The sequence below is a fragment of the Lynx canadensis genome, chromosome B2, assembly GCF_007474595.2.
Source record: "Lynx canadensis isolate LIC74 chromosome B2, mLynCan4.pri.v2, whole genome shotgun sequence".
In the NCBI taxonomy this organism is placed as follows: Eukaryota; Metazoa; Chordata; class Mammalia; order Carnivora; family Felidae; genus Lynx; species Lynx canadensis.
In genome coordinates, this window is record NC_044307.1 from 43,700,488 (window position 1) to 43,712,711 (window position 12,224).

The window sequence follows — 12,224 nt, forward strand, 5'->3', positions numbered from 1 at the left end:
TGAATACCGTGCTTGCTGGGCTCCAGGAGCTGTTTGGGCCAATCTCTAAAGGCCCTGTAGAGTTCTAAAATCTGTTCATAATCCGGATAAGAAGTTCTGAACAACAAGGAAAACACCCATCCACGCACAGAGAATTTTCCTGATCACTTTTCTCCTGGTCTTAGTCCCTCATTATAGCAGATGCCCCAACTGGCAGGAAATAGGGTGGTGGGTCCATTTCAGTTAATGGGCCTATTTGGAATATGTTTGGCTGTGGAGACAGCTAAACTCATATTACCAAGCCTTGGCTTCCTGTCTGTTTTCTTTGGGCTGGGTAGGCAATGAAAAAGGAGACAGGAAAATACATTTTGGGGCAAATAAAATAAGGAATTTGTCTTATGAAGACAGCTTATAGTTGGGAAATTCTAATGTTCAACTTAACCCTATCCTGATATATTCCTCTTGTCCTCTTGTACCGAGAGGAAGATGAGGTATTCTCGCTACCCATAGAATATACCTCCTGATTCTTGAAAGCTCTTAATAATCCTCCTTCCAGGTTTTCTTCTTTTGTGGGTAGTAATCCTAATTTCCTTAATTTTTCTTCAAAGGGCAAATTCTGATTCCAATCATCATCTTAAAAAAATTTTTTTTTAATGTTTATTTATTTTTGAGAGAGGGAGAGAGACAGCGTGAACAGGGGAGGGGCAGAGAAAGAGGGAGATACAGAATCCAAAGCAGGCTGCAGGCTCTGAGCTGTCAGCACAGAGCCCGACACGGGGCTCGAACTCACAAACCGTGAGATCCTGACCTGAGCCGAAGTTGGAGGCTTAACTGATTGAGCCACCCAGGCGCCCCCAGTCATCATCTTAATGGCTCTTCTTTGAATCTGCTTCGGTTTCAGTTACAGTATGTTAGGGCGACATACTCAGGCCTCATTCTGGTACAGAATATGGAAAAAGGAATCTACAGTATGTTTCTGTTCATGTATGAGGCATTACCCTGCTCGTTCACCTCGGCACCACTCTGCAGATGTGCACTTAACTTACGTGGCACCAAGTCTCACACGCTGTTCTGTTACACTTGCACCAAGCCCATACTCCACTCTTTGCTACAAATGATTTCATGATTTTCAAAAAGCCTTAGAACCTGAGTTATATTTTAGCGGGTGTATTTCCTTATTATCTAGAATTTCCTTCGATTTGAGACTTGAATAAAGCGAAACAAAGTTATGTTTTGTTTTGTGTTAATAGTGGAATCTCACATTCACGTGGTAACCCAGAGGGTGTTTTTCCATTTCTTATACAGAACCGTAGTACTAGATTTAAAATAGAAGAAAGCATTCTGTCAGATTTCACATAGTTTATTATATGCTTTGAGGTTTTGGGGGTGTCACAAAATACCCAGATTCCTCTTGAGAATCTGCATTTCCTTGACTGTATTTCCACTTTTTCCTCTGAAAGGGGTTCTAGGTTTGAGTTTTAATTTTTCAGGAGAGTCTCAGTGAGGTCTGGTTGTAACATGAAAAAGAAAAGTCACTATGGTTATCATGGGAATTACCCCTTGACAAATGTTTGTCTCTGTTTCTGCCCCAGTTTTGGGATAATGTGTGTGACATACACAGACTCTGAACTTGCGGGAAGTTTCCTCCTTCACGAAGTAAGCGAACATAGCCCAGAACACATTCACCTTTCCCACCCTCGCCCAGAGGGTTTGACGAGGCACGCAGACAGCCCTTCCTGAGTGCCAGTCCTGGTGTCAGCTCCGAGTCACCCTCGGGGACCCTCAGCTCTCCGTTTGTAGCACAGAACTAGGAATGCTCCACACCAGATGATGCTTAGAAAGCCACTAGAAATGGAAGGCATTGTAGAGACACTTCCTTATAAATACCAGTATTGATAATCCCTTGGCTTTAAACCCCCAGTATGTATGTTCACATATCTATTTAGTATGGTCAATTGTTCAGCTCATTAATATGCTTTTATTTTATGATTTGCTGTTTCCAGGGCACAGACAGAAGCTTGATGACTCTAAACCTAGTTTGTTCTCTGACCGCCTCAGTGATTTAGGGCGCATTCCTCATCCCAGTATGAGAGTAGGTGTCCCGCCTCAGAACCCACGGCCCTCCCTGAACTCTGCACCAAGTCCTTTTAATCCACAAGGACAGAGTCAGATTACAGGTAAGACAGACTCCTAGGTTTCACTTGCACACAGTCCGGCAGGCTGGGGGTGAGGGGCTACCACATGAGATGTACTCACTTCAATACTCCTGGGCTGTGAAATGGCTTATTATTAAAGAATCAAGATGTGAAGAGACTGACCTTCTTTTTGATTAAAAAAAAAAAATTCCAACGTTCAGTAACTTTGGGATAAAACCTGGGGGAAGTTTCTGCTAATGTTGCACTTCTTGGTGATGTCAGTGTGCAACATAGTGGATGGTAACGACTATGTTCTCCGGGAGAATGTTTGTTATGAGTTTCTGTGTTGTGCCCAGCTAGTGCAGGGGATAACCTCACACCCTCACTATTAGAAGATTAGTTTTACCGTCTCAGATTTGGGCTTAAATTTCTTACATGTATAACTATTTCATTCAGTTTGCCTGAAAATTGCCCAGGGCTAACAGGAAGCCTTGATTGGTGGGTATAAGGCAAGGTCACCGAGCGGCTCATTGGGCAGACAGAATTCACGTCTGATTCACTTTTAGCTCCAGTTCCTCTTGCGACATGTCTCTTTATTACTACATTCTAGTAAGACGCTTGCTTTACCTTTCTTCTTAAAAATTAACATCAGCATTGCATTACACACTAATCATTCACATTTGGTGCAGTAAGACTCCCAGCTCTGTCTCTCTCTCTCTCTCTCTTTTCTGCCCCAGTTGTGCAAAAACAGATCTTGCTTTTAGTGTGATTGCTCTTGGGTCCTGGTGACAGAGGAGTTATGTCAGTCGTCATAGATCTTTAAGTTGCCCATCAGAAATACTGAGAGCTGATGTCACTTAGTCATGTCATCTGGCTTCTGTTGTTGGCAGAGGTAGACCAGAATGGAGGGAAAATAACTCAAAACAAAATGTACAAGAGACTATTCTAACGGTTAGGTTTTGGTTGATAGTGCTTACGTGTTGAGTGTCCCTAACAGTTTATAAACATAACTGTTTATAAATGGAATGACCTTCCTCTCTTTCTCCCCTGCCCGTATTAGGGATATGTCTTCTTGGATATTTACTTAGAGTAGGTTTCTGTGGGTATATGTATATGAGTCTGAATATATGGGTATGCCTGAGTACGTATTTAATAGATAATACAGAAATCTAAACACTACAGAGAACCAGATCTCTGCATCAGGGAAGACATTAGAGCTCTGTGAACAATAGCCATGGATTAGCCTAAAGAAATCACTAAATGCTGATAAGTAGGAATTAAGCTTACTGTGTTTACTAGGCAGGCTTCCTTGATAAAAATAGAAGGGTGAAATTCACACTAACTTGTGAATTTCAAGCTTGTTGCTACAGGTGCTACTGCATTTAAAGTAGTGGGCTTTAGATCTTCGATGAAGCTTCATAAATAGCTGTCCTTTTGTCTTCAGAGTAATCTTTAGACTGTGTGTATGTGTGTGTGTGAGCACACGTACCCATTTGTATACGTATTTAAGAGTGTTTATATGTGATTTGTAAGGGACTTTGATGGCTAACAAAATATATATAAGAAAAATATATGTGCTATGATTGGGCAATCCCTGAGCTCTTTAAATGTTTGATTTCTGTGTTCTAATCCTTAACTGTTTGCTAATTATGTTGTACTAATGACTAATGCTTTCAAAGTGGCTTTTGGAAACTGTGTGTTGCTAGATTCATTTAAGAAGATGCTTTCCTCAAGGCTTTGACCACAAACCTGAAGATGACGTCATAAAAAAGCACCAGAGGACGTTTTAGAAACTGAAGGTATCTTAGGTATCATTAGCCAAAAGGCCGGTAAAAGTGGTAAGGGGGATCTACATGTTAGCAGCAGATGTAAGTGCAGAGAGTAAGGCTCTGAGAAGGTGTAAGACACGGGGATACCAGGAGAGCATCTGGGCAGACCAGGGTCGTGACCACCTCCCTAGACGTGGCTCTCCTCCGCTGGTCACCTCCCTCCCCGCTGGGAGGCTCAGGAAGGTTCAGCTTCTTCTTGTCTGCAGCTTTACAGCAAGCTAGTGGCAGAGCAGAATTCAGTCTCTTGACTCCTGACGTAGTGTGTTTTTTTTTTATACAGTACCATGCTACAACTCCCTCATGATCAATTAAAAATAATATTTTAAATACTTACTGGATGTATTTCTAAAAAATGAAAACAGAAAACAGTTGTATTTCTAGGTACCGATAGCTTTCTGGAATGACACCACAAGAGTCTTAGCTCTGCATTGGCGATTATAGTACTAGAGTGATTGATTTATAGATCGGTTTTCTCGTTTTTCTAGCATCCAGAGTATTGGGCCCAACAACTGTCTCCAGCAGCCTTCCAAATGTGCAGATTGACACATGTGTTTGTGCCACCCCTACCCACTCTTGGCCATGTGCACTTTCCTTACATGCTCCTGGACTGTTAGTGAGGTGATTGGTACAAGTATCTTCCTATAACCGAGGGTGTGCACACTTCTACTGTGACCCAAATTATTACAAAATCCAAGAACATCCAAGAACAGCAGCAACTTCGAAGTGAATTTATTTCACTTTTTTTCCTCTCTGGGTTAATTTTCTTATTTATTTAGTGAAGATAATTTAGAGCCTACCACACGTAGAGAAATTAGGTCTCAGGTAATACGGGATGAGGGGAGAAGAAAAGTGCTCTGTCCTTGGCTTAAAGTCTAATTGAAGAGATAGCGATCCTTCCCAGCCCTCACACAGCCACATCTGTCCCCGGACTGTAATGCTGTTGTTTCCTGAGTCCACGTTCTTCTCCCTGCACCCTCTTACTTAGGCTGTTCTATCTCCGGTGGTCTGTGTCTGCAGAAAGGTGCCATCCATCCCTCAAGGTCATTGTTACCTTCTTTAGGAAAGAGTCCTGGGACCTGTGTCTAGAGGCTGCCTATCTAGCCTCTAAGCTGTAGTTGAGATTGCCTTCTTTTACAGCTGCTGGGTGTTTCTTTCTTTCCACCCTGCTAGATTGCAGATTCTTCAAGGGATTTATTACAGGGATTAATTTTGGCTTGTGTAGGCACAGTGGTAAGCACATCTGGTGAAATGTTGAATTAATGAAAGTTTAGATGACAAGATATCAGTACAAGAAGAGCTGAGATGTCATGCCTTGTTGGCATCAACTGTTCTCTCTCATTTCCTGTCCCAGGGTGCCGTTGTTCCCTGGTGATGAGCACCAGTGGCCGAAATCACATTTCTGTATAACGCTTGCATAGTGAAACCATTTGGTTTCATTCCAGTGTAGGATCTACATAATTGCATGCCTAAATGTAAGTTCTACTTACGAGCCTTGCCTACGATGGGTTTTGTAACTTCTCCGCAGTATGTAACGTCTGCATTTTAGTTCATGGAATCCTTTGGATAAAGAAGTTTGTCATCTCTCATTGGCTTGGCCCTCTTGATATCTCAAGCTCTTACCCAAGACTATAGATGATGATCATGGTTGTATGGTCACTACTGTATATACACTTGCCAACAGAAAAGGGGTGAAATGAAGTTAGAAGTCATAAACTGAGGAAGTGATAGGCACTGAGTGTTTCATATTAGTGTTCTCCAGTGTCTCTTGTAGTTCCTAGGGCTAACGGTCCTACCCATGCAATGGGCTGGCTTCTCTGCCGTGCTGGTCTGATGGTGTCCTTCTGTTGTCGTCTTTAATGGCTGATGTTCTATCTGAAGGCCGCAGGGCCTCCTATGGCTTCCTGAGGAAGTTGCTTCCTCTGTATCTTTTTTCTTTTCTTTTCTTTTTATTTTTTTTAATCCTCAGACATCTGGTGCCTATCTCTGGGTGCTAGGAAACACCTAGTCGGTCACAAATGGCTACTTCTTTTGATTCAGAACGTGGTGCTTAGCAGTGGAGATAGGGATACTATGTTAGGAGATACTGCTCAAGACAGTCACTGTTTTAAACTCAGTACTTTGTGGGTGAGGGAGCTACACCTAAACAACAACAACAGCAACAAAAGCAGACCTAGGCCCTTGGGTTTGGTGGATTGGGGCATTCATCTAACCTTTGGGGCTGGGCGTTCTGCTGTTCTGTTATTCATTCATTCAAAAAATACTCGAGTGCTTACTATCTGCCAGGCGTTAAGTAAGTGCACAAGATAGATACAACTTCTGCTGACAAGGAGCTCCCCTTTTCGTGACAGATGGTGTCTGTAAATGGGTAAATAAGCATACATATGAGATAATTTCAGACAATAACACGTGCTTTGAGAAATTGAATAGGGTAATGCATTAGAGAGCAACTTAGGGAAAGAAAAAGGTAATTTTGATTAGAAAGTTGGGACAGGGTTCTCCGAAGAGCTTTGAAGATCTGTGAGGAACAGCATTTTCGGCCACGGAAGACTCATGCACAGGCTCCCGGGAAGCAGTGACTGTGCTTGCTCAGGGGTCAGGAAGATCAGTGTAAGTGGAATGTAGCGAACACAGGAAATGATAACAGAAAGCCAGGCAGGGAGTGGATTATGGAGAGCCTTCAAGGACCTGGTAAGGAGCTTGGGTTTTGCTCTGATCGCAGTGGGATGCTCTTGAAGGATGTGAGGCAGGGGAATGACCTTATCAAATTTACATGCTTTTAAAAAATCACCTTGGCTTCCGTGTGACGAACGGATCATAAGGAGACAATGGTTGAAGCAGGGTCGTCGTTTCGGAAGTTACTGCAATAGCCCAGGAGAGAGTTAAGGATGGTTAGCATTTTTTCTTCTTTCTTCAAGACTCAGATCAAAGGCTGGCACCTCTGTCAGGCTTCTTCCAACCTACCCACACTGAGCCTGAGGCTTCCATACCGCCAGTCCATGTGGCGACAGTTACTTGTTTACACGTCTGTCTCCTTCATCAGACTTTAAACTTTCGAAGTCTAGGGCCACGTTTTATTTTATTTTATTTATTTATTTAAAAAAAAATTTTAATGTTTATTTTTGAGAGAGAGAGACAGACAGAGTGAGTGGGGGAGGGGCAGAGAGAGAGACACACACACACACACACACACATACACACACACACATACACACACACACACACAGAAACTGAAGCAGGCTCCAGGTTCCCAGCTGTCAGCACAGAGCCCGATGTGGGGCTCAAACCCATGAACTGTGAGATCATGATCTGAGCTGAAGTCTGGCGCTTAACCGGCTAAGCCCTGGGCCATGTTTTATTTAACTTTGTGTCCCCATTGTCTTACATAGTGCCTGTTGCCTTGTGACCTTGGTTTGGTGACGAATGGATCATTGACCTCTTCGGGAAGTGTGATCCACTATTATCCTAGCCCTAGTACCTATTTGGTTGACTTACTCTTAGCTACCCTTTATTTATTGAAAAGCGTGTTGTGTGCCAGGCATTATAATGAGGTTAGTTCATACGCTCCTTACAACAGCTCTGTGAGATAGGTGACATTATTTTGAAAGCTGAGGGTCAGAGGGGCCAGGTACCTCGCCCAAGGTCCCACTTACAAACCATTAAGTAGTAAATATAGGAATTAAAGCCAGATCTGCTTTGCTTCAGGGTCCCATGCTCCTTAACCACCGTGCACTCTTGGGAGGCTGAAGCATACTTCTATCGTGGCTTGGTTTCCCCCAGTTTCAGTACCTACGTCATTTTATTTATGCAGCTCTTCCCCACTGACATACTGGTTTTACATAAAGTTCTTATCAAAGCCTTAAAACAATTCTGAAAAGTACATATTTTCCAGGTGGAAGAAATTGATTCTTTGAGAAATGACTTCCTGAAAGCTTCTTTAGCCATTATAGTCGACTGTGAGTTCCAGATTCTTGGTAGGCAGTCACCCCCATCCCTATCAAGTCAGTCATGTTGCTGACAATCTAAGTGGTAGGTGTCCTAAGGGACTAATCTCTTTGTCTTCTCTCCATTGGGTATTATTCAGAATCCTCAGAGATATTTTCATAAAAGGGAGGCATTAAGAGTGTCTGAATCATGCTTTAAAATGCAATAAAACTGGTTTTAATGATTAAATTATAGTTATATGAGCATAGATGCAAGGTAGCATTCTTTGGAATATCTTAGAAAATAACCTGGCCAGGCATCATGCAGGATAATAATCTTACCAGCAGTTACCTTGACCAAAGCGAAGTAGTTTCCACCCGACTTCGGTCTGATTCCATATTCCCTTGGCAAATGCCACACCTTTAAACATTAGAAGGCTCTCAGGCAATCGGGCCCCTGAGCTTGGCCTGTGTACGTTGGAGGTCCCAGTCCCGAGTCCACTGTGCTCACACTGAAACATTTACTAGCATAATCCTTTCCCAAATAGGAAAGCACAGCTGAGTAGCGTGTGTCTCAAATTGCTGCTCTGTTCAAGTGCACAGGGACCACACGACTGTTTAATGTGACACAGGGTGAGAGGTGAAGTGGACGCGGGGCTGGTGGCTGGGGGGCAGTGGTTGTGTGAGGGAGGGTGAAGTCATGGAGGGGCTTGGGCACTGTTAGCAGGAAGAGTGGCCGCAGGTGCCCTCCCTGTGAGATGATGGTGGGGTGTGGAGAATGGGAGTTAAGCAAGGTCTCCTGCTTTATGACCACCGTGGTCTTACTCACCCGTAGGCATCTCGCGTCCGAAGGAACTGAAATCGCTACATTCAGAGACCGGCTGTTGAAAGTACTATTCTTGTACTTTGGTGGTACTACTGTTTAATTTCTGAAGTTACTAGAGAGTCCTGTCCCATCTTCTTCCTTTGAGCTTATTTGGGCAGACCAGTCAGGGCAATTTCCTGCTGCTGTGCACATTTGTGCACTGGGAATCATTTTAGGGGAGGTCACTGGTTACAGTCCTTGTGAGAAAACAGCACAAATTCTGTGTCAACACAATTGCACATCTCTTCAGCTCTGGCGGCCACTTATGATGAAGAGCAGAGTTCAGGTCCAGCCTGCGCTGGCTTTGAAGAAGAAAGCTTAGTAGGACCCTGCGAAAGGCTGGTGGTCAACATGTCATGCTGTTGTTAGCCTGTTAGCATCATCTGTAAATTAACTTCTTGCAGGTCTCTGGACTTCTGTTAGTAGGAATTCCCTTGTTAACTGAAGATGCTCTGGCTTTCTTATGCTTTTAGGAAGATAGAGAGGGGCAGTGTTCCAAGAAAAATTAATTTCATGAGTTTCAAAAACTTGTCTTTGTAATTTCCTCCCGTCTGGAATAGAAGATGCATAGTTAATATCTAATTGTGATAAGAAGAATCCATCTACATAATGCCTCGCTTTATCCTTCCCCAAGACTCTTCCGTTTCTAGCCTGTCTTTGGGTCTCTGCCCCAAAGGAAGTCCTGATTTCTTTTTCTCATTATTTTCCAGAGCATTATGGTATGCATGACTTTCCTCTTTCCTAGTTGCCTGGTGACCTTTCCAGCCCATTTTCACCTTTTGCAATAGAGTGTAGACAAAATGATCAGAATAGGAATCTCACGTTGAATGAAATATTTAACCTACAAGGCTAACTCAGGAGAGGGGCAGGTCCGTGTGATGTAGTGGATGGTCCAGTGGAGCATTTTGGTGATTAATCATCGATGGGCGCCTGGGGCTTCAAAGGCAGAGTTGGTATGCATTGTACTATGTACTGTTAATAGTGACAGCAATACCTTACAAATGTTACCTGTTTAGAAAGTGCTTTGGTTCCATATTTTCATTTTAATATGTGCAGAAATATTCCAGGAAGGAAAAATCGTATGTCACTACGACCACGTAAGACCATCAGATTTTTTTCCCTAGGGCTTTGTTTGCTTTGAATAAAGACTTGCCTTTTCACTGTTTCTAAACAGTTGGTGGTAGCAGTCTTCAAAAGATGGATATCACAGAAGAGTCCATCTTGTGAAGCCATTTAAGAATAAGAAACTTAGGGCCAGGTTTCTGAAACTCTCAGAGTTAAAATCGGTGTTGCAGGAAGATTAAATCTGACAAGGTGGTTTTAGGTGGAGGGGAGGGGAGCGTGCAGGGGAGAGGGTTGAGAAGAATAGTGAATAGTCTTGGAGCAGTCATCAAGGTGAATGATGGGAAGGGAAAATGACTTTGGTTGAGCATTGCTGAGGAGCCGGCTAAGGACACAGATAACTAGAAGAGCCCACGAGCATAATTTTGTGTGTCTCTTGCATGGGTTGCAGTTTGGGAACAGGGGTGGGCTCTGGTGGATCACCGGGAGAATGACAGTTTCTCCCAGGACTTGGTAGGACTTGGTACAAGTCAGGGAAACAAGGAAGATGTTGAGCCACTTACCAATGTGGAGGAATGCCCTGGAGGTTGGTAGGTCATGGCAAAGATGGAAGAACTTCTGGAGAGGAGTCAGCTTGTCTGGTGACCTTGGAGAATGAGCCAAGTGGAAAGGTTAGGAGGAAAGATCCAGGCGAGTCCGAGTTTCAGTTCAGGAGGGAAGTAGGAGTGTTTTAAGGAAAGGTCGAGGGTAGATGAGAGCTGGTGGCCGCTCCTTCAACCATTCCTCATAATGGCAGCTGGAGGCTCTATCTGATGCCGCCTTGAGAAAACACAGCCCTCTAGCTAGGTATGACCAGAGAAGTAGGGGTTTTCTGGTACTTTGTTAATGCATTCCAAGACTGTGTTAACTTTTTGTCATCCTGTCCCACTGTGGCCTGCAGTCCAAGAAGAGCTCTGATCTTAGGGCAGGCTTCCCCCATCCTGTCTTGGAGTTGACCCAAGGGCAGCACTGTACTTTCTTATTCGGTTTCATTATGTTGCTTCCATCTCCTCCTTCCATCCTGTTAGGGTTATTTTATAGTTCTGATGCTTCACCCAGTATGTTGGCTGTTCCTCACAACGTGGTCTCATCTTGCAGCTTAGATAGGTTGTTTCTAATTCTTTAAGACTTTAGGGAACATGCTGGACGTAACTAGGATCAGAACGCCCTTGAACCTGGCACCATGCACCTCTTTCAAAGCTGACCATGATTCACCTCAATTCATCCCCGCTACCACTTTCTGGTAGGCCTCGTAGCTGGCTATAAATCACATTAGAGATAAGGTAATTAGTTACCTTGCTGAGGTCAAGATGCACAACGGACGGATGCTTTTTCTTCTAGTCTGTTGCTGAAGTAATCCTAGGAAGCAGGTTTTTAGTGAACCCATTCTGCTTTCTGATTGTCACGGTGGAGCTCAAGTGTGACAAGCCCGTGGTACACAGGCTGTTGAAGGTGACTTAGAGTTTTCAGTGGGCTTGCAAGCAAGTGGTCACCAACAGAGGCTCCAAAAAACTAGCTGACATTGAGATTTTACCAATAGCAATGCTGTTCGCAGAATAAGGTAAATGGAGTAAGCAAATGGAAAACTACTAGATGTTGTGCAGTAAAGGCATTACCTTCAAGCAATTTAATAAGTATCACGGGCTGGGGGGTGGGGGGGAAGGAATGCCATCGAGCAAAGCTAAGATTAGTAGTGAGTGGAGTTATGGGGAGACAGACTTTACTTTTACTATGACTTTGTAGCCCTGATCTGTCAAATAGAAACCCTTTGCCTACTGTTCTCCACAGTTCTTGCAATACCGTGGGGTATGATTCATCTTGGAGCAGAACCTTGAATTCACTTAAAGCACAAGTCTCTCTCCTCTGTCTTCTTACCTCTCCCGAGCCTTAATTTCCTCTTAAGCATGTTTGTTGTGTTCATTCTATTTGAAGATCATTCTTGATAGGGAAGAGTAAATCAGAATAGTGTTGGGTAATTTTCCTTTTTTATCATCACTGAAAATTACACCCTTTGTTCTCAAACTTTGGTGCATATTGGCATCACCTGGGGAGCCTGTTAAACCTACAGATGCCTGCTGGGGCACCTGGGTGGCTCGGTCAGTTGAGCGTCCGACTTCAGTTCAGGTCATGATCTCGTAGTTCGTGAGTTCAAGCCCCACCCTGGGCTCTGCAGAACCAGCTTCTGATCCTCTTACTCAGTTTCTCTCTGCCCTTCTCCCTGCTCGTGCTCTCTCGAGGATAAATAAAACATTAAAAAAAAAAAAGTACAGATGCCTGGGTTTTACCGCTGAACCAGAATGTATGAGGTGAAGGCTGCCTGAATCTTAGCTGCAAGGCCATGGGCTCTCCTGCTCACCCGGAGCTGAGGCACCTCGGGAGCCTCATCCCCGTGGTC

General features: G+C 43.7%; 1 protein-coding gene across 2 annotated transcripts in view; it reads left to right on the plus strand.

Annotated features, from left to right (window-relative positions):
* RUNX2 (RUNX family transcription factor 2) overlaps positions 1–12,224 on the plus strand; it is a 129,277-nt gene that overhangs the window by 70,283 nt on the left and 46,770 nt on the right. For both annotated transcript variants that reach the window (XM_030315628.1, XM_030315629.1), the window contains exon 4: positions 1,983–2,156. In XM_030315628.1, coding sequence (XP_030171488.1) covers positions 1,983–2,156 — 174 coding nt within the window. The remainder of the gene's footprint in view (positions 1–1,982; positions 2,157–12,224) is intronic.